We start from the raw sequence: 25533 nt of genomic DNA, 5'->3' as shown, positions 1-25533 counted from the left end.
CCGTGAAGTGTGTTATTAAAGAACCTATGCAGGACGGTATAATCCGGAAATGACTGGAGAAGGACTTCAGGGAAGACACGGCGAGGAATGCACGGGATGATGGACGGGGGGCGGTGAAGACTGTGATCCGGTGCATGGGGGGAGCGCAGGCGAACAAGTCTGAAAGGAAGTCCAATGGGGGAAATCAGGGTGCAGTGGAAGGTCCAGGTGCTGGGAGATCCAACAGAGATGAAGAAGACTAAAAACAGGAACAGGGAACTGGGACCAGGAACACGAAGAGTTAAAACCATAATGGGACAAGACACTTCGAGCTCCGGACTCAGTAGATCAGGCTGTCTGGGGATAAGGCCTTGCCCTCGGACTGTTCCTGAGCCCGGTGGACAGGCGGGCCTACAGATGTCCATCTTCCAAAGCTGAACCCAGAACTCAAAGAGATGCCAGGCTTAAATAAGGAAACGGGAAACAGCTGGGATAAATAAGGCTGGGGAACACAATGAAAAAGGTAGGAGCACCCTCTAGAGGAGGGATGACGTTCGTGACACCTAACTCACAGCGCTGGGGCCATGGGTTTTATTCCAGACCTTTGGGTTCTACCTGTGAAAAGTTTGTGTGTCCTCCTTGTGTTCATGTGGTAGGTTAATTGGCTTCTGGGAAAATTGGCCCTGATGTGTGTGTGTTCCCTGCAATGGACTGGTGTCCCATCCAGGATGATCCTGCCTTGCATTACCAGCTTCACAGGACAGGTTCTGGGCCTCCATGACCTTGAATTGGATTAGTGGTTATTGAAAGAGCCTGATTTATTCATTAGAGATACAGTAAAGCAGATAGTTTGGTTTTCATCATCTTTTACTTCAGTTTCAGAAGAAGTTTATATACAGTGGTTTCTTATTTTTTTGCATGTTTGTCACACTGAAATGTTTCAGATCATCAAACAAATTGAAATATTAGACAAAGATAACACAAGTAAACACTAAATGCAGTTTTTAAATGAAGGTTTTTATTATTAAGGGAAAAAAAATCCAAACCTACATGGCCCTGTTTGAAAAAGTGTTTGCCCCCTTAACCTAATAACTGGTTGGGCCACCCTTAGCAGCAACAACTGCAATCAAGCGTTTGCGATAACTGGCAATGAGTCTTTTACAGTGCTGTGGAGGAATTTTGGCCCACTCATCTTTGCAGAATTGTTGTAATACAGCCGCATTGGAGGGTTTTCGAGCCTTAACTGCTTTTTTAAGGTCATGCCACAACATCTCAATCGGATTCAGGTCAGGACTTTGACTAGGCCACTCCAAAGTCTTCATTTTGTTTTTCTTAAGCCATTCAGAGGTGGACTGGCTGGTGTGTTTTGGATCATTGTCCTGCTGCAGAACCCAAGTGCGCTTCAGCTTGAGGTCACGAACAGATGGACAGACATTCTCCTTCAGGATTTTTTGGTAGACAGCAGAATTCATGGTTCCATTTACCACAGCAAGTCTTCCAGGTCCGGAAGCAGCAAAACAGCCCTAGACCATCACACAACCACCACCGTATTTTACTGTTGGTATGATGTTCCTTTTCTGAAATGTAGTGTTACTTTTACGCCAGATGTAATGGGACACACACCTTCCAAAAAGTTCAACTTTTGTCTCGTCAGTCCACAGAGTATTTTCTCAAAAGTCTTGGGGATCATCAAGATGTTTTCTGGCAAAACTGAGACGAGCCTGCTCAGCAGTGGTTTTCGTCTTGGAACTCTGCCATGCAGGCCATTTTTGCCCAGTCTCTTTCTTATGGTGGAGTCATGAACAATGAACAATGAACTGAGGCAAGTGAAGCCTGCAGTTCTTTGGATGTTGTTGTGGGGTTTTTTCTGACCTCTTGGATGAGTCGTCGCTGCGCTCTTGGGGTAATTTTGGTCGACTGACCCCTCCTGGGAAGGTTCACCACTGTTCCATGTTTTCGCCATTTGTGGATAATGGCTCTCACTGTGGTTCGCTGGAGTCCCAAAGCTTTAGAAATGGCTTTATAACCTTTTCTAGACTGATAAATCTCAATTACTCTGTTTCTCATTTGTTCCCATAATTTCTTTGGATCGCAGCATGATGTCTAGCTTTTGAGGATCTTTTGGTCTACTTCACTTTGTCAGGCAGGTCCTATTTAAGTGATTTCTTGATTGAGAACAGGTGTGGCAGTAATCAGGCCTGGGTGTGGCTAGAGAAATTGAACTCAGCTTTCCAAAGATGTGATAAACCACAGTTGATTTATGTTTTAACAGGGGGGGGGCAATCACTTTTTCACACAGGGCAATGTAGGTTTGGATTTTTTTTTCCCTTAGTAATAAAAACCTTCATTTAAAAACTGCATTTTGTGTTTACTTGTGTTCTCTTTTTCCAATATTTCAATTTGTATGATGATCTGAAACATTTCAGTGTGACAAACATGCAAAAAAATAAGAAATCAGGAAGGGGGCAAACACTTTTTCACACCACTGTAAATATATTTTATTGAAGTTCAGTGTGTCTGTGTGCAGCTGAGCTCTTCCACAGGCTGTTTCCTTTGTCTTTGCCTTCACCCTCAGCACCTGCAGTAGGTCCCACCTGCAGCAGTGTGGTTGCTGTGCAGTCCTGCTGAGGGAGGTTTTTGTATGAGTGTGTAACACTGTGTGGACACCCATTTACTGTTTGGGTAGTGTTGACCCTGACAGTAATAATCTGCTGCCTCTTCAGCCTGGACTCCTGTGATGGTCAGAGTGAAGCCAGTCCCTGATCCACTGCCACTGAAATGCTCTGGGATCCCGGTCTGACGGGTAGTTGCAAGATAGATCAGGAGTTTAGGAGCTTCTCCAGCTTTCTGTTGGTACCAGCTGAGGCGATCATTATTGTACACTGCAGGACTGGTCTTACAGCTAACAGTAACTGTCTGTCCTGGAGCAGTCGATATTGCAGGAGCCTGGGTCACAGAAATCTGTCCACTAGATTCTGAAAATGAAGAAAACATCACAAAAAGTGGGAAATTATTGAAAATACCAATTTATTCTGTAAATCAGTAATACATTATATGATAGACATACAGTATGAAAACAGAATAAATTAATAAGATATTTATTATGATGCTTTAATATTTTTATTTTTAAATTAACATAAATATTGATTTCTTCTTCACATAATATAAAAATGTTTTAAATTCTATAAAATATCCAAACCCATTCCTACCCTGAACAGTGATGAGGAGTGTCCAGATGAAAATAGTGAAGAAAGTCATTGTTCCTGTGGGTTCTGTTACCAGGAAGCACAGCTCTCAGTCTGGAAGTGTTAAACTTACAGGGCTATAAACACTCCCAGAAGTGTCTTCTATGTAAATTATCTTCCTGGGTGAGGCTGCACTAGTAGCCAGTCAGTGCTAGAAAAACAGGCTTGGTGCTGCGTGTTGTGACAGAGCAAGATGAGCAGTTTAACATTAACACTCCCAGGACAGCAGGACTAGACAGAAAGCAGCTTTATAAGGAGCAGAGGATTATACACAATCAGCTGAGTCCAACTTGAATGGAGTGGGGTGTGGAGAGTCTGGTTAAAGCAGTACTTGGTTTTGTGTGTTCAGGTACAGCAGGATCAATAGTTGAACTAAAAACATATTTTACAGAGACTGAAGCATGCAAATGCACATGTTAAAAACAGTCATGCAACCCACATTTTATATGAGTTTACACTGTCACAAATCCGCTTATCAGCTATGTCCTTATTCCACCCAACATAGCTGGAATGGGGTGGAGTTCAGAAAATCTGGTTAAAACTGCACTTGGCTCTGTTTGTTCAGATGCAGCACAATTACTAACTGCACTGACTTAAACACTCTTAATACTTTTGGGGCAATTCAAGAGAGGCAAAATGTTCAGTTCAGATCTGACAAAATACCTTGTTATATGTTTGTGGTCCCATGGGACATTTCTCACAGTGTTGAAGGAAATACATGTTTTATCTATGGGGCTGGAGAGACACTGAAAACTTATTTTAATGTTCATGAGGAGTGTGCTCTCTGTTTGCACGACAGTCTTCTGTTCTTCTATATAACCGACAGTTGAAGGGGTCAGTCCTCTTTCTCAATTGTGTCTGTATTAAAACCTCAAACATTCAGACCCTCATGTCTAAAGTTTCCACCTCCCTCCGTCTCCTAGCATGAACACTCCCAGGACAGCAGGACTAGACAGAGAGCAGCTTTATAAGGAGCAGAGGATGAGACACAATCGTCCGAGCCCTTACTCCACTCAACACAGGTGGAATGGAGTAGAGAGTGGAGAGACTGGTTGAAACTGCCTTGCTAAGGTATAGCAGGATTATTAATATCTAGTGATTTTAAAGGTTATACACACTACAGGAACTAAAACAAAAATTGAACCTAACGTTTTATTGAAGTAATTTTTTATAGCAGAGGTTGAAATGTAGAAATGCACAGTTACAATGTGTTATGCGCCCTGATAAACCATCATATATTTAAGAATGATGTGTGTAATTATATTAATTCATTTTGGCATTTTTTGCTAAAATCTGTTCTCTAGATCTTCTATACCTGGAATACCTGGAGTAGTGGTAGCAGTAGTTAGAATTTTTCTTAATCCTCATCTTCAGTCACTTCAGTTACATGTTACAGCTCTGCTTAGTGTGGGATTACAGGCACTGTAGCACTGGTGCTGTGTATTTACTTGTACAAACAGGCGCTGGAAATGTTCCTCATACTGTGATAATTGAATAAACTTAACAATATTAATACTGAAGATTAATGGTGTATCTTACTCTAACCCTTGCTAATCATTGACTTTTAACTTCATGTACTGTAAGGGGTATACAGTATGATCACCAGCTATAATTCCAATGCATGCATATTTTGGATGAGTTGATCAGTATCATAGCATAGTCCTTTACGTTAAAGAGATCATAGTAATGACTATGCAGTGGGTGTAAAGCCATGGATTTAGCAATTATCCATGATTAGCATTGAAAAGTATGAGTGTGAATACATTCTGTTCACCCTGGGCCTTTGGTGTCATTTTATTCTCAAAGTCCTTCTTATTGATCCTCTTGTGTATGTTTGTAACCAGCACTGGGGCAGTTAGACAACAGTTGTTAAAAAAATTAAATTAGTGAATGAATTAAATTAATTAAATTATATTAAATGAAAGGTGAGATTCACTTTACAAAACATCTTTTTGTTTCTGGGTTCATTCTATCCCACAGTCTGCACCCCAAGAAACCCTCAGAGATGATTCAGGTCAGGTACATGGCAATAAGCATTGAACATCTATGTTTTGAAAAGACAGAATAAAATCAGAATAAAATTTGAAAAAAAGTAAATTTGTGAAAATCTAAATTTTAAAAAATAAAGTTGCTTGTTCATTGCTTCATGAAACTCAGAAAAGTAAATAGGGAGCAGGAACCTGTTTGTCACATCGATTTATCAGCACAACTCTTTTCCCGAGACAAGAAAGAAGAAAGTGAAGCTCCACTGGAACCCAGAGGTGAAGATTTGAAAACTGGGGAGGAGGGTTTAGGGAAAAATCAAAGCATAGTTTGAAACAGGGATGACCAACATCCACCCCCAACACAAGCTCCATGGCTTGGTAACCCAGACATTTAAGTTTCAATAGACTTTTTGCGGAGCAGCAGCAATGTTTGAAATTAAGTTTTCAGAAAAGTACAGTATAATACATTGCCTAAATTATTTGAATGTGACCATGACAGATGATGATCTCTTGTTTATCCCTCCTTGGTGATATACTCTTCATCCTTCAATCTCATCTTCAATTCACTCAAATTCTTGACCTTATTTTTTCAACATTGCACCATCAGATCAACCTGGACACCACCTGGCTCCTGTTCCTGCAGTAATGGAATGGCACCACCTTTTCCTACAATGACTACCTCGGTCTCCCAGAGACATTCATCCCTTCACTGATACCACACGATCCATAGGCTCTGGGGCTTATGATGGAAAAAACAGTTTGTGGCCACCTGACCTCACATACACTATTTCCTCAAATTCTTCTTTCTTATTCTTCTGCAGCACCCTGCAAAGTTGCAAAATTGTAATGACAAGGCCTATTTTTTTCACTTAAGCAATACAGTAAGGCATGTGAGGCCTTGCTATACCGGCAACCCTTTGAACTGTGACTATATCCACTATATAGCACAGACCTCAAGTGCCTTGTTACTTTTATAAAATGGTCCCCAAATATGCGAAAAAATGAATTTTCATTAAAAAAAATTATTTAACACAAAACGTAGACCGTTTACGTTCTCTGCCTGAGAATATAGTCCCTCATTGCTACTGAAGAGATAAGGGAGACACCTGGGAAGTGAGGCAATAATATAATTTTTTCGTTTTGTATTTTTGCAAGCTATGCAGTCTAGTGGCTTGAAGTTAGCTTTGCGCCCAAATATTTAAAGATGCTGCCCTTGGTCAGTAAGATAAGGGGCACGTATTTGGTAAGCTGGCTGTATACCCAGGACATGAAAAGAATTAACTGTTGTCAAGTCTGCAACTTAGATATAATTAATTGGCATTTGTTGCTGTCTTATTAGACATGTGTTTGTTTTAAGGTATAAAAGATCATCTTTAGCTACTTATTTTTAAGTCCAGTGGTGGTAAGCCGGACTTCCATATGCATATGAAATAGAGACTTCTGCTTCACAGACACCCGAACTTTGTCATTTGAATGACACAACACTACACAACGCAGAAACACAGCAATAAGTAACTAACTAGCAAAGAGAGGACATTAGTTAGCCAATATGATAAAAATGACTTCTTTTTTGTTTTTTCTTTAGCACATTTGAACATTTTCATTGATCGTACAAGCATTGAAAAACTGTCCAATCCCTAGTTTGTCAGGCATTTTATTTTTCTCTGTGGGAGTGCTCCCACTTGTGCTGGTTTTAGTGCCTGCTGCCAGGATATTACTCCAGCGCTTTGTCATTAAAATTGGGTTTCCAATAATGTGGAAGCGAACTCTTGTTTTCATGTCTACTACAACAGACATACTGTAATCTCCCTTGCTTTTAACCGAGCATATCATAATTTCTAAGAATGAAAATGATTTAAACTATGTGACACTATCATTCAACAAGAGCACAAAATATCACAAGGATCCTGCAGAGCGCAACAAAGATAGCAAAAAAACCCTATGCAATTGATTTGATTGACAGTTATTTATCAGTCAGCGCATTGATATTTCTTTATCACACAGTAAAATGTCAAAATTCCTTCCAGGGTATATCAGAAAATATAGCACAGCTTCAAAACTGTGTCAGCCAATTAGATTTCAGGACCGGAACTATCTTATAATTAGAATTAAGGTGCAATTAAAGATTTCTAATAATCTTTGTGTACCTTGACCATATAGCCTGGTGCCTGCCTGTGTAAATACTGTAAGCTAAAAAGCTTGTTTTCCTTATGATCTCAGCCTAAGAATGACCTGGAGGTTTTCACTTGTGGGAAAGTAAGAGAAATGACTTTGTCTTCTGGATAACTATCCTTCCTACAACAGAGGCAATCTAAACTCCCATGATAGATGTCCACTGCTAGTGCCTGGATGTCTAGTTGAGAGCCATAGGTACATCTGGATCTGATCTTTAAAGTCACAGGGCACGTTCAATCACCCAAAGGAAGATCCACCAATGAGTGACCTTTAAGGTGGGCCCTAGTGGTATACCTGATGGCATCTGTGGAGAGACTGTAGTTATAGGACTAAACCACTTGGGGTCGCAAGTGAAGGGTTGACAGGGATGGATGAGGTTCTCAGCTGAGTGTGGTCAGCAGAGTAAGGCTGATGAATCTCTAAAGAGGTCTGAGGCACAGCCCTTTATAAACATGCTCTTTTCACGACAATGATAGACAGAGTCAGTCTGGACATGAGTATTGTTGACAGCTTCTGTGTTGAAAGCACTAAAAATCAATTATGCAATCTCACGTTTTAGAAAATTCAGCCGTTAGCCAGCCAAGGGAAGATTGAACCTCTGTCTGAGTCATAAACTGTGCAGCCCTAATTAAACAAGAGCCTGTATTTACTGTAAGTGTTTAGCTTAAGTAAAATGTGATTTTAAGTAATAGCTGATTATGAATATTCCAATAGCTGTAGAATATGAAATACAAACTGTGTATTTGCAAACTTCAGTCTCTGTTAAACATGGTATCCCCTCCACCAGTAATGTGTCTAAACACACAGAGCCAAGTGCTGATTTAACCAGACTCTCAACACCCCAATCCATTCATGCTATGCTGAATGGAAAAAGGTCTCAGCTGATTGTGTCTCATTCCCGTTTCCTTATAGAGCTGCTCTCTGTCTAGTCCTGCTGTTCTGGGAGTGTTCATGCTAAACTGTTAATCTTGTTCTGTCACAACAAACACCACCACCATGTGTTTCCAGCACTGACTGGCTACAAGTGCTGCTAAAGCCAGGAAGACAATTTGCATAGAAAATACACTTTGCATTGGCAGTACATACTCTGGGAGTGTTTATAGCCCTGTGAGTTAAACACTTCAAGACTGAGAGCTGCCCTTCAGGGAAACACAACCCACAGCAACAATGACCTTCATCACTATTTTCATCTGGACACTCCTAGTCTCTGCTCGAGGTAGGAATGGGTCTGAAATATTTGATGAATGTAGTTTACAACTGTAGGTAAAAATGAAATGTTTTGTATAAGACAGGAATACAATTAAATCTTTTTAATGATATTTACTATATGAATTTAATTAAGTTCGTTCTCCTTCTCATTTGCAGAATCCAGAGGACAGGTAACTGTGACTCAGACTCCAGCAATGGAATCTGTTCTCCCTGGACAGACAGTCACTGTGAACTGTAAGAACAGTGCAGCACTATACAATATAACAGATTCCTAGCCTGGTACCAAAAGAAAGTTGGAGAAACTCAAAAATTCCGGATTTATGCAGCAACTATCTGTCAGACTGGGATCCAAGAGCGTTTCAGTGGCATTGGATCTGGGACTGACTTCACTCTGACCATCACAGGAGTCCAGGCTGAAGATGCAGCAGATTATTACTGTCTGGCTCAATCTACTAGTGGTCTGTACACACAGTGTTACACACCTGGCAAAAACCTTCCTCAGCAGGACTGCACAGCAACTGCACTGCTGCAGCTGGGACCTCCTGCAGGTGCTGAGGGTGAAGGCAAAGACGCAGGACACAGCCTGTGGAGGAGCTAAGTTGCAAAGAGACACAATGAGCTTCATGTGTATTATTAAAATATTACTATTTTATTTTACTTTGTTAAAGTGAATAATGTTAATACAAACATGAAGTTAAATAATGTGGAAAAGTGTAATGCTTGTCCAAGGTCATTCATTATTAATACAATTAGTAATATCTTCAGTTAAGGCTTTGATGCATAAAATATTTCTGCATAATTAAAATCTGTATGATAAAGGTAGGTTGTGCACTTTTGCCCAACTGAGCAATCGTACTTTCATAAAATACACCAACTTTTTAATGACTGATGATTAACATGCTGTAATACACAGTTTAAATTTAAAAGTTCAAATGCTGTATATGAGAGGTTAAGCTGTATTGGCTCCTCCTGGCGGTTTTACAAGGTGATTCTGGATACTTTCCGGCATGACGTCAAATGACGCGATACACCGCTTGATACCGCATTTTTATGTGACACGCCACCGAGGTATACCGCGAAATACAACACCCGTTTTGAATGGCTGCATCTGTATATTCTCATGTACGGTTAGAAAGTGTTATCTCCAATGAAAGACAAGTTCCTTTCGCCGAAGTCGGGAGACATTAGAAGCTTGCCACACCTGGACTGTTAAACCAACGCATTAGCACGTTAAAGCTATCCCATTGAGGAGCTGGGCAATAATTGTTTCGTTCCTTGATTTTCTGATCTGCAAGGCCATTTGGCTGCAACGAATGTGAATTCTGTCTGGCATTGCCAGATTGTGAAAAAATAAAAGTATTTAAACCAAGATGTGGGTATACAGGTACAGACTTCAAGCTGCACCACTGAATCGCTTTGGTAAGGAGACGGACTGTGGCCAAATCACGAAGACTCTCTCACACCAAATAATGAAGATGAAAAGAAACGGGAAGTCAACACGAGACATTGTACAGCATTTGGCTTCTGTGGACATGTGAAAGCACAGTGAGACGACATTATAAAGGGGAGAGGAGGCAAAGAGAATCTAAACCAAGGACGATTCAAAGTTAAATAACTTTCTTAAAAATACTTTTCTTGTATGTAAACACAACTACGCACATTATTTTTATAACTAACTGTTGATCTCTATTTTTTTAAAATCCTATTGTGCGAGCCATCGACAGACTGACGGATGAAAATGATAAGCTACTGGCAATGCAAGTTTAAAGACGGCTATGGGCTGACCTTGGTGCGAGCGTTAGTCTGACATTGATAAGAGGAGTTCAAGAGTGCGCAGAAGGCTTGGATGGAGATACAAAAAAACCAACACATGCGCCATGATAAGGGTAAAAAACAAAGAGGAAAGACTCAAACAAGTGCTCCAATGGATTGAACAGGGGGAGGCATTTCATGATGTACTTTTCACCGATGAAACAACAGTGGCTCTGGAACAGTTTTCAACAATGTCATTTTGTAAAAAGGGGAGAGATGTGGATTGTTGACTGGGGCGGGAGACATTCGGGAATGTGAGTCTGATAAAGAATTAATAAAAGCATTTTATTAAAAACGCATTTGCGTTTGTCTGGGTGCTGACAAATTAAAAAACAATTACTTTTTGACAATGAAAAACTGTGTGTGTCTCTGTCTCTCTCGTGTTTCGAAATCCTGTGGCTTTTGAAATTTACTGGGGGTGGACCACATCGGTAAATTTCGATGGGTCCAGAGGCAAAAGTGCCTTGCTTTGCAATCTCCGAGAAACCATTAGTAGCATGGTGAATCGGAGAATCTCAACACTTACTTCGTGCGACTGGAAATGAATTTGTGATCGAATCAACGAAATGCTTCGATTGAAAGAATGATAGTGTAACAATGACGGACACAAAAACTCAGACTTGCTGAGTTAAAAGCTGCCTTTATTTTCTTCTCTGTCACCCACCGCCTGCCTGCCGGCTCTCCCGCGCCCCACCCAGAGAGATCTCTTTGATTAAATTAATTCCCATTACATTACCATTCCCACTGTGCATAACAAGGAAGATTAATAAACATAAGGTTGTTTAATGACAATCTATTGTATATCTCATGGCAAAAAAGTCAAGTCTACCCTAAAAAAAGTCAAGTCTAATAGTGTCACATGCTACTTTTTGTGCATGAACATAGTCATACTGTTACGTATTTCTTTAGATATGTGATTGCATGTTTTTTTTACATCCCTGGCGGGACCGGGCGTCCATAAGAATCAAGTTATAGGTTTCATTGCGCTTTGACAGAAACCAAATTTCCCTAATTTAATATGTGCTTTTCTATATTTACTGTCAATTAATTGTCCAAATATTTCTATTCTATTTTTTCAAAGAAATGTTTGTTAAAAAAAAAGTCACGGCTCCGGGTGGATTTCGATGCCCAACCCATGATTAATACTGTAGGTCAGGAACTTAGACCACAGCGCCACACAAAAGGTCACATGAGGAGTGGTGAAAAAGCCCTACACAAACAGTATCAACAGACATTGTACAGTGTGTACTATTGTGTTGTAGTACATGAAAATAATTATTAATTTCCTTAGATACGCAATTCCATATTATATTCCCTATTAATCAAATTCTAAAAGTATGCTTGTTGACTCCGGTATCGAGCATATTCGGAGAAAAGCTTAAAACTACCACTTTTTATACACGCGTTATTTCACATTAGTTAAAGACTTCGATGCTTAAAATGTTTAGGGAGAAATGGAATACTGGTGTGTATTTTTTCTTTAAAGTACCGAGACCAGCCATATACAGTTAACATACTGTAATACTGTATGTTTATGTTCCAAAATTAATATCGTTTATGGTCTCACACACGTTATGCTCCTATTCTTTTTATGCTCAGCTACTAAGATTTCCCTTCAGTGGTAAAATTCCATATAAATATTCAATACTAAAACGGGCACAGTAAAGACATTAAATACAGTACAGTTTGCATACAGTACTATGTTTATGTTCCTAAATCAATATCTTTTATGAGCATGTGAAAGGCATGGTGAATAGGAGATTCTCAAAAATTACTGTACTTTGCATGATTGGAAACAAATGCGTGATTGCGAAATGCTGTGGTGTTACTTTTACAAAGACGGTCAATGAAAAAAAGAATGTGGACCAGGGCAATACTTTGAGTTTACAGCTTGTCCAAGGTCATTCATTATAAATACTGCTAGTAATTATCTTCGGTAAAGACTTTGATGGCGACAGCTCAAACATGAGAGGTTGAGCTTTATTAGCTCCACCTTGCGGAAATTCCGGATAATATCATTTTACCTGCGGTAAAGACATTTAAATCTTTCAATGACCGACCAACGCACCACTAGTGCCCCTGTCGGTCAACCAATCACAGACCGTGGTATGACGCAAGATGATGCGTGATGACGTAGCCAATTACCCACGGTACGTGTCTGTGCCATGCACTTTGAATGGCTGGATCTGTATGTAAACATACAGTCTGTTAACTTCATCATCTTCATCAAAAGTATGCCTAACCCCATTAGGAAGTGTTCTTGTTATCAGTGTATTCCTCAACGTTCCCAAAATTATCTTTTTCTTACCAACATCTCTAGTCTTTTATCCTGCAAAAACTCAGCCAACACTTAAATCCCCAAAAGCTGCTTTTGTTAATTTCTTTAAATCACAATTATCAGTAAATATTTACTATATGACCATGTAATACTCTGCATCGTGGAATAATAGTTTATTTTAAAGTGAACTAGAGAAACTAGGAACTAGAGAATTTTTTTTTCTAGAATTATTAAATGCACATCCTGTTCACTGGGGAAATTAAATCCACACTGAGCAATCTTCAATATATTCAGAGTATGACAGCGAGAATCCTAACAGGGATGCATTACACCTTTCTTCAAGTCCTTGCACTGGCTTCCTATCAGGTTTCGAGTCAACTTCAAAATCCTCATCCTCATTCATTACCTATATGGCTTATTATCTGTCTACTCCCCACCTTTGTCCATCTGACTCTGGTTTTCTAGCTGTCCTCATGAACATCTACATTCTGTGAGTGACAGCACCTTCTCTAGCTGCACCCCAGAGCTCTCGATTTGTATCCCCAGTGATATCAGTCACGTACCCTGAGTGCATTTAAATCTAACCTCAAAACCTTTCTTTTCAGAAGACTTAGTGTCTGTATCTGCTTCATTTTCTAATTTTAGTAGCACCTCTAACTGCTTGTCTTTCTTATATGTATTTACTTTGTAATCTGTGGTCCTTTTAACTGTTTTTACATCTACTGTATTGCTTTGAGATGCCACTTTTAAAGGTTATATATAAAACAAAGTTTTTTATTATTGTTATAGAGAAACATGATCAGATTTTCCCTGGTTCAGAAAAAAAGATCTAAAGTATACTAGTTTGTCACTCTTCTCATTCCCTCTTTGATAAATGGCTTTTCATACTAATCTGATCAATCTAACTGCCTATTTTATGTGCTTTCTCTATCCTGCTAGATTTGCAATTATTCTGAAAATTTTCTTCTTTAAATAACTCATTTCTACATACCTTTTTTCACTGTTAACATCTTGCAGCAACTCTGCGACAAAATATACACTTAGCTCAACCTGACAGTTCATCCTGCTACCAACATTGAAAAAAAGAATCTTAAAATTTCTATATTTATGTCTTTATTTAGTGGTTTCATTAGTGACAAAGGCTATACTTTCTTGGAAAAATGTATTTTATGTAAACCATGTTTGCTATTAATTCAATTAGGGCTCACTGACAGAATTGCTGTTTTTTATGCATGCCAAAACATTTCGGTGCCGTCATCTCCACTTTAAAGGTACTCCCATGCTGGAAGAATTTGACCTCGGAACGTTTGCCCAGTGTACATAGGCACATCCCGGAATTTTGACTTCACTGTGTAATGAAGAAATTGTAAAGACTACTTAGCGTAGCTAAAAAAGATTGGATTCCCATGGACAGTATCTTATACACATATCTTTTTCTGTTGTCTTTGTTGATCTCTTGAGGATCCTTGTGATATTTTGAGCTCTCGTTGAATGATAAAAGAATTGCAGTTTAAATAATTTTCATTGTTAGAAATTATGAAAAGCTCTGTTAAAAGCAAGGGAGTTTTTATATCTGTTATTGTAAAAGAAAATGCCCGATGAACTAGGGATTGAACTGTTTTTCAGTGCTTGTACAATCGATGGAAATGTTCAAATAAATGTGCTAAAGAAATAAACAAAAAAGAAAGTTATTCCTTTATCATATTGGCTAGCTAATGTCTCATCCTTGTTAGTTAGATCAACAAAATGCTGTGGTGGGTGTTACTTTTTGTTGATGAAAAAATAAAGTATTTTCATTTAAAATGACGGTTGCAAATAGTGTGGACCAGAGTAATACTTTGAGTTTTACTGGTGGAGCTCATACAGCTGTGTCTGGATATCTTGGTCAAATATTTGGCTAGTGTGTATTGTCTGTTTAGGGTTCTGTAGCATTCCACACGGCTGGGCAGCTTGTTCCCCCCTCCCACTGAAGACTCGACCACTTGAAAATACCTATGAAACCGGTTTAATTAGTCACAGCCAGCACTCCCGCAGAGAGTGATGAAAACCACATGTAAGACTTTGGTGCTTAAAATGTTTAGGGAGAAATGGAGTATTGGTGTGTGACTTGCGGAGTTAAAAGCTGCCTTTATTTTCTTCTCCATCACCACCTGCCAGCGAACTCTCCCGCTCCCCGACCAGAGAGAGACACACAACGAGCCCTGCTAATAAAGCACCTTGAATTGAATTGAATTGAGAGGGGGGAGGGCAAGAGAGAGAGGAGACTGTGCTCCCACTGCCAGCGGGGAGAAATAGAGACAGAGGTGCACTTCCTACTGCACTGTGACAGATACTCTGGGATTAGAGAAACATTCTTCCCTAAACTCAGAAATCTAGTACCAGAGTTCCCACAGCTGCCAGAATCACAACAGGTCCCAATCTTACTGGGAGAGGGAGGATGGAACTCAGTTGAACTGGCAGCCCAGTACGTGATCTCCTGTCACAGCCTGAGGAACAGTGAGCCTGTCTCCCAATAATGCTCCTTCTGTCTACATTATATCTAAATATTATATAATATGTAATTGTTGCAAATGTCTGTAATATGTCTGTAGATTTTATATTAATGTTTTTTTTGTTTTGTTTCATGTGAATTTCATTATTTTATTTGCTTTGGCAACACTGATTGTACCCATCAGTCATGCTAATAAAGCACCTTGAAATGAATTGAGGGAGGGCGAGCGGGCGAGCAAGCGAATGAGCGAGAGAGAGAGAAACACCCAGGGGTGCAGAACCAGGGAACTATTTACATATTAAAACTATTTCCTAAATTTAATATGTGCTTTTCTATATATATTGTCAATTAATTGTCCATAATATTGCTATTCTATTTTTTCAAAGAAATATTTGTTAAAAGGAAAGTCACAGAACTGGCTGGATTTGAACACACAACTTCTGGTTTACAAGTCAGGAACATAGGCCACAGTACCACCAGCAAGGTCACATGAGGAGTAGTGAAACAACCCTACACATACAGAATCAACAGACATTGTACAGCGTGTACTACTGTGTTGCAGTATATTAATATAATTATATAGTTATTAATTTCTTTAGATATGCGATTCCATATTATATTAGCAGAAAAGCTTAAAACTACTTTTTATACATGCTATTTCACATGTTAGTTAAAGACTTCGATGCTTAAAATGTTTAGGGAGAAATGGAATACTGGTGTGTATTTTTTCTTTAAAGTACCGATTCCTGGAATCTGACTGGCTGACACCCTTCTGAAGTGGTACAATAATCTCTGGTATACGGAAAAGAAAGCGTAGATAAAAAAGCTTGGATTCTCATGTATCTTATACAAGTATCTTTTAATACAGTCTTTGCTGTGCTCTTGAGGATCCTTGTGATATTTTGAGCTCTGGTTGAATGATGCGTTGCAGTTTAAATAATTTTCGTTGTTAGAAATTATGAAACGTTCTGTTAAAAGCAAGGGAGTTTTTATGTCCGTTACAGTAAAAGAAAATGCCTGACAAAGTAGGGCTTGGACAGATTCCAAGTGCTTGTACAAATGTGCTAAAGAAATGAGCAAAAAATGTCATTAATTCCTATAACATATTGGCTAGCTAATGTCCTGTCCTTGTTAGTTAGGTCAACAAAATCCAGTGGTGTTTGTCAAAGAAAAAAATAAAACTATTTCTGTTTAAAATGAAGGTTAGAAAGAATGTGGACCAGAGTAATATTTTGAGTTTACAGCTTGTCCAAAGTCATTCATTATTAATACAATTAGTAATATCTTCGGTAAAGGCTTTGATGCATAAAATATTTCTGCATAATTAAAATATGTATGATAAAGGTAGGTTGTGTACTTTTGTCCAACTGAGCAATCTTGCTTTCATAAAATATACCAACATTTTAATGACTGATGATTAACGTGCTGTAATACACAGTTTAAATTTAAAAGCTCAAATGCTGTACATGAGAGGTTAAGCTTTATTGGCTCCTCCTGGTGGTTTTACAAGGTGATGCCGGATACTTTCCGGCATGACGTCAAATGACGCGTTACACCGCGTGATACTGGGTTTTCATGCGAAACGCCCACTGTAGTGTACCGTGAAATACCCCACGCATTTTGAATGGCTGCATCTGTAACTATAATACAGTGGTCAGACAGACCCTTGATGAAATTGCCCCATTAAACACTTAGGCAGTTAAAGCCACTATATACTCTCCATGGTATAATGATCCCACACGATCCTTTAAAAAAGAATGCCGCAAACGAGAGTGCAAATGGAGGTCTACTGGTCTACAAGTATTCAAGTCAGCATGGACTGATAGCCTGCAACAATATAAGAAAGTCCTATATAGAGCTCATTCGTTCTACCACTCTGAACGTATTGAAACGCTACAAATTTAAGACAATATATGTATTAAATGTTAATTTGTGTGAATTCCCATGCAAAAAGTAGAAAAAACCTAACTACTTTGATAGAATTTCAAGATTCTTAAAATTTTAAGTGAATTTAAATTTAAAATGTATTATACATTTTATAATATAATATACATTCATTAGCATTCATTAGCATTGCTGGGGTTTAATTCAAATGCTCAGGTGCTAACTGTGTGGAGTCCGTATGTTCTTCATGTTGCATGGGTTTCCTGTGAGGGGCTTCTGGGAAAATTGGCTTTGTGTGTGATTGTGTGCCGAAACTAAATTAAATTGAATAGATGTCAGTTTACAATCAGAAAAGGTACCATTTAAAATTATTCGGGGAGATAAAATGGAAAGAATACAAATTATCATCATGTTTTATTTTAAAAAATAAACCCTTAGGACATGTAATAAACATCTATAGCAAATATCTGTATTTATATCTGAAAAGCTTACTGTAAAACATTCTGTGTGTTAATTTAATTTGATCAAATATTTTGTGTTTGGAGAACAAAACCTAATGGACTGCTAGTGTGTGGAGGAGGAGGTGTTGTGTTTCTTTTTTCCATCAGTATATTTACACAATTAATAAACTCATTAATGTAAAAGCAGCTCATATTTAATTTGGATATTGGATCTACACGTGTTGCGTAAACATTAAGGGATGAAGATTTAGAGTTTATATGTAACCCCGCTCAAAGCTGGTGACACAGCTGTTGATGTAAATGATAACTAAGAGAACTTTATTTCAAGGTCAGATATATATATGCCACCTTAAGTCCAAAGAAAAATCCAAAAATAATTTCTTCAGACTGGAGCTTATAGAACGTCAGCACAACTATATGATTAAGTATTTGCGCCTTGTTTCAAAGCTTACGTTTCACAATATGTAAAAGTAAACATACACAATTATGTGTATGTATTTTATTACACACTCTTTAAGAACAAGCCTACTCACTATGCAGAATGAAACACATACAGTATAACCTGCAGCTTTGTGTTTGTATATTGCATACAGCCTCAAATATATATTTCCCCCAATTCAGTTCAACAGCATCATTCTTTTACTTTCAAATAATTCCTGATGAAGAAATAGTCAAGGTATCCACCTTCCACTCAATAATCTCTAATCTTATTTACAAAATGTAAACAATAATCTGGTAGTCTGTCAATTTCCTTTCTGTTTCTAATCTCCACAGAAAAGATGACTCATACTCCAATGAGTCCTCTGTCTTCACTCAACACCAATAAGGGAGAAGATCATTTAGGTGTGTACATTCAGGTGACAGGAGAGAGTTTAAGGAATTTGGGAGAGTTACTGTTAGCTATTCATCTCGAGCACTGGGCACTCCTCAGTGACTGAGCCGCTGTGATTTGGTGTGCTTGTTCCCCAATTGATATAATACCAATATTATTTTGCAACAGTTGAAAACATCAATCTATTGCCCAAACCATCACTATAACCAATTTAATAATCCGCAAGGTATGCGATTATGTGACTACGGCTACTAGAGTAGGGGACTTGATCTTCAGTAAGAGTTGCTCCACTGGATCTTTCTTCCTCTACTTGGAATTAACTATCATCATAATAATAATAGTTACTAATACTTATATAGCGCTTTTCTGGACACTCCACACAAAACACCCTCTGCTGGCCCCTCTAACACCTCTTCCAGCAGCAACCATAGTTTTTCACAGGAGGTCTCCCATCCAGATACTGACCAGGCTCACACCTGCTTAGCTTAAGTGGGTTTTCAGTTATGAGGTGCAGAGTGATATGGCTACAGACTGAAATACTCCATCTCCTGAGTCATGGATACGTCTTGACAACCCATGAAGAACTCAGGTGCATATTGATTAAGAGTCTGAAGGTTAGCACTACTTTGCTCCAGGCAGGTATCTTCTTCATTTGCAGACATAAACTCCCCTTCTAACTGACACGAGCCCTGAGTTTCTGGCTGCTCTTTAGTATCCAGGTTCACTGGTAAGAATCTACAGGGAAGCAAGAGTTCCCTATTTAGAACATCTCAATCCTCAGGGCTCACCACAAAGACTGGAATATCTTTATTGGGCTTTTCACCACAATTTACACTGTTGGCTCAGCACAGCAGTCTCGAGCTGCTTTCTAAGGCCCACATTTCATACGTACACCTGTTAACTCACATCAATGGTAGAACTGGTTACTTTGGCATCACAACTCCTCTTACTCATTAAATGTCTTTTCTCTGCAAGTTTGGAGACAAGATTATAGGCATATTTAAGGCTGTTTTTCAAATCCTGCACATAACAAGTTTTGGCATTGTGTCCCTCTGGAATGATTCCAAAACAGAGATCAATAGGAAACCAAGGTTGCATACCAAATGTTGAAAGAAAGGATGTCTCCCCGGTTGCTTCATTACGGGTACAATTATAAGTGTAGACAAGAGCATGTGGCAAATTTTTGCCAGTGCTTTGTCTTTCACTGTGTGCTTCCAGAAGATCCAGCAATATCTTATTGAACATATCCACTGGATTCCTGTTTCGTTCCACATCCCTCCTCTAGAGGGCACTCCTACCCTTTTCTGTTAAGATTAGCTTCTATTATTTAGTGGTGTGTCTTGTTTGAATTTTGGTTGAAAGCCTAGCGTCTCCACAGGTCCTGGCTCAGCATTGAAAGACAGACGCCCGGAAGCCCGCCTACCAGTGGGTCCAGGAGTGACCCGACAGCATAGGCTTCACCCCGGCGTCCTGGCCTTCTGCGTCCGGGGCTCGGAGCGCCTGGTCCCATTAAGGTTTTAGTACTGTGTTCCTGGTCTTGGTTCCCCTTCCCAGGGATTTTAACTGTCTCCATTCCCAGATGGATCTCCCAGTCTCTGGACAACAGACTGTGCCCTGATAACCCCTTTTTGGACCCCTTTGGACTTGGTCACCTTCACCCTGTCTGTCATCCCATCCTGACTCTGCTGTATCTTCCACTGATGTCCTTCTCCATACCCTTCTGGATTATACCGTCATGCATAGGGTCTTTAACTGTGCACTACACAGGAGTCAGACCTGGCTTCCATGACAATTCCCTCCAGGTGATAAGGTGTAGTATGTGATTTGACCCCTGACAGTTTACACAATTTAGCTACAATCTCAGATTCAAAATTGACACCTTGGTCACCAAGTTTAAGGATATTTTTTGTTTCAGATTTCTTTCTGCAATAGGAGATCTGAAACCTCTCTGTGTGCACATGAGGGTTGCAGTGGAGGGATCATCTAGTAAGATGGGGAGGTCATCATTAATGGTCCTGAGAATAGAAAGTTTGTTGGGGTGGTAAGGAAGTACCAGTGGAATGTGATTGTCCAACAATTGTTACAACAAGACTAATAAAAACATAGATTAAATGAAGCTTCTATTTCACTATTTCACAACTAACATTACAACACAAGATCCACCTATCAAGCAGTGAAAGGCTGGTTGTAGCACACTAGCCCACACTGTAGTGTAATACGGTCTAGTTACCGTTAATGTGAAATTTGACATGCATTATACAGTAGATAGCTGCAACTGTATTTGTGCAATTTACTGTAGAAAATATTTCCAGAACGGAAATGTCAGGACCAGCTTGGTCCTGTCATATGATCCATCCAGTGTGCTCTTATACTTCCTTGCTATCTAATTCAATTGTTGTCTCTAAATTTCCATCCCTGTATATTTGTGATTGAAAAAAATTGCTCCAGAATAGAGTAGCATCCCATCCAGGGTTTCCATCTTGCTCCCTGTACCTGTAGGACTAGGCTACAGTTCTCTGCAACTCTGAAGAAAAAGCAGTTGCTTTTTTTGTTATTATTCCTTATCATGAGACACTCTTGCTAAATCACTAGTGAAACTTGCTCTCTGACACCAGCAGATTTTTCAGTTGGTCTGCACAGAGATTATGGTAATATTCGTGGGATGAGGGAAGTGTTTTTTTTTTTAAAGCATTATGTTTAAAAAATTCTAAAAAAAGCAGATGAAAGAAAATAAAGATTTTATTACAACACAGCAACAGGCTTTTAATTTACAATTTAAAAGAAAAGGCAGGCACAGAATGAACAAACACCTGGAATATATCTGATTAAAACGAGCCCATTATATAAAAATCATCTTCCCTATTCAAAATCATTTTTTTTCAGCTACTTTGATGATTATTCATACAGTATTACCGGTGTAATCTTAAACTGACCATTTGGCCAGGATCTCTTAACTGGCAAAATACCATGACCCCCTCTTTACCATAAGAACGAATGACATCCGATGCAGGTTATATAAACCTAAAGTTTGTACCAGCACCTTAACAATACTTTGGTTTTGTTGTTTCTTGCAGGAAACAAGACTTCGACTTTATTGTTCCTTGCATGCAATAAACTCATCTGTTTAACTTCATCCCGGGATCCAGAACCTTATTTTTTCTGTTACAACAAGACTAATAAAAACATAGATTAAATGAAGCTTCTATTTCACTATTTCACAACTAACATTACAACACAAGATCCACCTATCAAGCAGTGAAAGGCTGGTTGTAGCACACTAGCCCACACTGTAGTGTAATACGGTCTAGTTACCGTTAATGTGAAATTTGACATGCATTATACAGTAGATAGCTGCAACTGTATTTGTGCAATTTACTGTAGAAAATATTTCCAGAACGGAAATGTCAGGACCAGCTTGGTCCTGTCATATGATCCATCCAGTGTGCTCTTATACTTCCTTGCTATCTAATTCAATTGTTGTCTCTAAATTTCCATCCCTGTATATTTGTGATTGAAAAAAATTGCTCCAGAATAGAGTAGCATCCCATCCAGGGTTTCCATCTTGCTCCCTGTACCTGTAGGACTAGGCTACAGTTCTCTGCAACTCTGAAGAAAAAGCAGTTGCTTTTTTTGTTATTATTCCTTATCATGAGACACTCTTGCTAAATCACTAGTGAAACTTGCTCTCTGACACCAGCAGATTTTTCAGTTGGTCTGCACAGAGATTATGGTAATATTCGTGGGATGAGGGAAGTGTTTTTTTTTTTAAAGCATTATGTTTAAAAAATTCTAAAAAAAGCAGATGAAAGAAAATAAAGATTTTATTACAACACAGCAACAGGCTTTTAATTTACAATTTAAAAGAAAAGGCAGGCACAGAATGAACAAACACCTGGAATATATCTGATTAAAACGAGCCCATTATATAAAAATCATCTTCCCTATTCAAAATCATTTTTTTTCAGCTACTTTGATGATTATTCATACAGTATTACCAAGCAAAACATAATTTGTTAAACTATATAAACCTTCACCCGGTTCCAAATTATGAAAAGGTTGTTTGAAGGCTATCCATTAAAATCATTGACAGTTGCTATAATTTATCCAATTGAATGGATAGAACAGAATCCAGCAGGATTCACTTATTCCAGTACGTTGTCATCCAGTGGAACAACAAGCCTCACTGTAAGAGGCTCTTTTGTAGGATCTTCACAGCGACCAATAAAAATGGGAATAACACTGGGATCTCCAGGTTTCAGAGGCACTCTGTTCGCACCCACTATGAAAACAAATGAACGATTGATTGTGATGCTGGATAAACGTTGCATTGTGAAACTTTGAAGTGTCTGCATTGTTACCTGTGAATCTATGGGAATATTTTCTCCCGCTGACACAGATTCACAAATTATTCCAGAGGGTGTAACACTTATTTTGCCACCTGTTGTCACTTTTGGCTTGTACTGTGGACCAGGAGCAGCTGAGGAAACATAAATGAATGAAAATTAAATGCAGAATAAACATTATTAATCTGTACCTATCATTAATATTACATAGACAGTAATTGCAAAGTTTGATATCTCATGGGATGCATGTACAAGTAAGGCCATAGACACCAGATTTCTAGTGCCCACTACAGGATGCAGGCAAGCTGACTAAAGTTGTACTCTGAAGGAATGTGCTCACTGTGCCTTCTATCGCAGGGATGTACAGTATATTGTTGCGTGTTTCCCTTTTCACTACACCACTGTCTTCATACACACTCCGTTTCACACACCTTCAATCTTACTACAAATTATTATGGCCAGAAACACATAATGTAACATAATGTAAATCCTAATATTCATTTATCCACATATTTAACAAATATAGCGTTAAAATGAATAGTTCATAAAAAATATTAAATGACCAATCTGAATACAAAATCAGACATTTCCTCAATACTGTACATCATTACAACCTTCAAAAGGTTAAAAGTGATTATTTAGGCATTTATGAATACAGTACCGGGTGGGATTGTGAATGTGCACAGCTCATTCAAGCTAAGTACAATGAAGTCTTGAAAGTCCTAGAATAGGACTGCAGTCTCTCAGCATTTCTACATGAAAGAAAATGATGATGCTCTAATGACTTACGTGTAAAAGTTTTCCCAATGTCCACATGATTAGTAGTCAGCGGGCTCACTAAATCGGTCTCAGCTATAAAGTCTGGCATTTTGACCTGCATCTCTTGCACAGACGCCTTCAGGACCTCTTCCAGCTTGATTTCATGAAGGTGTGTCTCAACTGTTTGCAGCTATAACACGAAAATGTACGATAAATTACCTGATGGCACTGAAAAAATATTTTCAAAATGGTGGTCAAATACATAAAATTCATGTTTCACATAAAGTATCAAATCTTTATTTGTCAAACCAAAACACTTTTCTGACCTGACTACCATGAAGGACCTACATTAACATGATTGTTCTATATAATTGATGTATGTGAAACCATATCCAACTAATTTGAATTCCTTAAGTGGAAGCATTGCTTGAAATTACAATCAATCATTTCAGCTCCTTTGTTAATTAGAATTGAGTATGAATTGCACTGAACTGCCTCCAGATTCCATAACACTGCCCATAAGGAAGGAGACTATGGAACTCAGTCTGATTTTACTTAGGATAAAGTAAGCGAGATCAAGAAGAGATTCATGAAAGGTGAGATCAAGAAGAGAAAGCACAAGCACCGGAGATAATGAGTTTTGTCCTTCAAGCTACTAAAATCAGATGTGTCTAATGATCTCCTTTCTGAGTACAGAGTGGACATATGGTTGCCACTGAGCAAACTGTCAGTCCTGTACAGTATTTTATAGCTAATAGTATTATAGCTATAGTATTATTGTATAAATTATGATGCATTAGTAAAACCTTTGAATTATATGATGTAATTTCTATTTACTTATGTAGACAAAATATAGTAAGAATACTGTATTTTATGATTCCCTTCACATCAGTATTTACCTTAGAGTGTGTATTTATTATTAGAAGGGCAGGACCTACCTTGCTGACATCCTCTGTCATCAAAATGTAGAATCCAAGTGCATCTCCATTTAATGGCAGCTCCAGGGCTGTGACAGCACAGCCAGCGATTTTAATATTCTTGGTTCGAAACTTGCCTGTGCCTTTCATCATGGTAATGTCAATTTCCTATTTAAATTTAAAAAAAACAATGCCTTTCATGAGAGCTATTTTCAAAACTAAAAACATTGTACTAGAGTGGACACAATGCTCACAAGCAGAATAGGAAACATACAGTACAGTCATAGTTTAGAGTGAAAGTAAGAGTAAGACAAAATCCTTCATATAAAGCTGTAATCAGGTTTTAAAGAAGCCATAGTCACATAGTCTCTAAACTGTAAATAGCTTTGGGTTGGAAATCTATATAGTTTTTCAAGGAAATTATTTTTTTTAAGTTTATTTTCTCACTCAATTAATAGATCATTTCAATTAGGCAGCATTTTTCTATTAAAAAGCAACTGAAAGAAATACCACTGTATTTCTTTCTGTTTGCTGTCCTCAAAATGTACCTCTATCTAGCATCTACCAAAGAGAATAGACAGACCAGTAAGTTCAAGTGTATTTTACATCTGTTGAGAGTAAATTACTGTACGTACAGATTGATGCCTATAATAATATGCAGGCCTTTTTTATATGAAGCACATAGGTGTCTTATATGCTTTACATAAATATACATAATGTGATTTAGTACGCTGGGCAAACGTTCCGAGGTCAAATTCTTCCAGCACGGGGGTACCTTTAAAGCGGAGACGACGGCACCGAAATTTTTTGGCGCGCCTTCTCTTTAAAGCCCTGGCCAAATATGAAGACAGTACGTACAGTTATAATTCAAACGGAATTAAAAACTACACATCCCAGTTACCATGGTGGTGCTTGTGATCATTGCGTTTAACCTACGAAACAGGGCGAAAAATCAGTCACATGACTTTGGGGCAGAGTTTCGAAAGCTTAACCTATCAGCAACAAAGCGAAATTTACACGATAGGCTACCTCAAACTGTCAGTTACACGACTGTGTATGTCGCTTAAGCCACTCCTATTTGGCATTTTAGTTATGGAGGCGAGAAGAGGCCCCCCCCTCCTCTCTGGGTGTCTGATTTGCCGCCATGTTTAACCGTCCGTGTC

General features: G+C 38.6%; 1 protein-coding gene and 2 long non-coding RNA genes across 3 annotated transcripts; 1 reads left to right on the top strand and 2 right to left on the bottom strand.

Moving 5' to 3' along the window:
• Window positions 1–2452: 2452 nt before the first annotated feature.
• Window positions 2453–3302, bottom strand: LOC148647024 (uncharacterized). The gene is made up of 2 exons (XR_015927715.1): window positions 3189–3302; window positions 2453–2954 (listed from the first exon to the last, which is right to left on the bottom strand). It is a non-coding gene; the product is annotated as an uncharacterized LOC148647024 (long non-coding RNA).
• A 5206-nt stretch (window positions 3303–8508) lies between these two features.
• LOC148647023 (uncharacterized) lies at window positions 8509–10762 on the top strand. Its single transcript, XR_015927630.1, has 2 exons — window positions 8509–8600; window positions 8750–10762. It is a non-coding gene; the product is annotated as an uncharacterized LOC148647023 (long non-coding RNA).
• An 11392-nt stretch (window positions 10763–22154) lies between these two features.
• On the bottom strand, window positions 22155–24538 carry LOC148647022 (uncharacterized). Its single transcript, XM_088608848.1, has 3 exons — window positions 24392–24538; window positions 23484–23643; window positions 22155–22828 (listed from the first exon to the last, which is right to left on the bottom strand). Exons 1-3 carry the CDS (start codon window positions 24521–24523, stop codon window positions 22494–22496), a joined length of 627 nt encoding a protein of 208 aa, XP_088464974.1. The 5' UTR covers window positions 24524–24538; the 3' UTR covers window positions 22155–22493.
• Window positions 24539–25533: the final 995 nt, after the last annotated feature.

Source organism: Lepisosteus platostomus, chromosome 16 (genome assembly GCF_059453375.1).
Source record: "Lepisosteus platostomus isolate fLepPlt1 chromosome 16, fLepPlt1.hap1, whole genome shotgun sequence".
Classification (NCBI taxonomy): Eukaryota; Metazoa; Chordata; class Actinopteri; order Semionotiformes; family Lepisosteidae; genus Lepisosteus; species Lepisosteus platostomus.
This window is presented reverse-complemented; position numbering and strand designations above follow the sequence as displayed.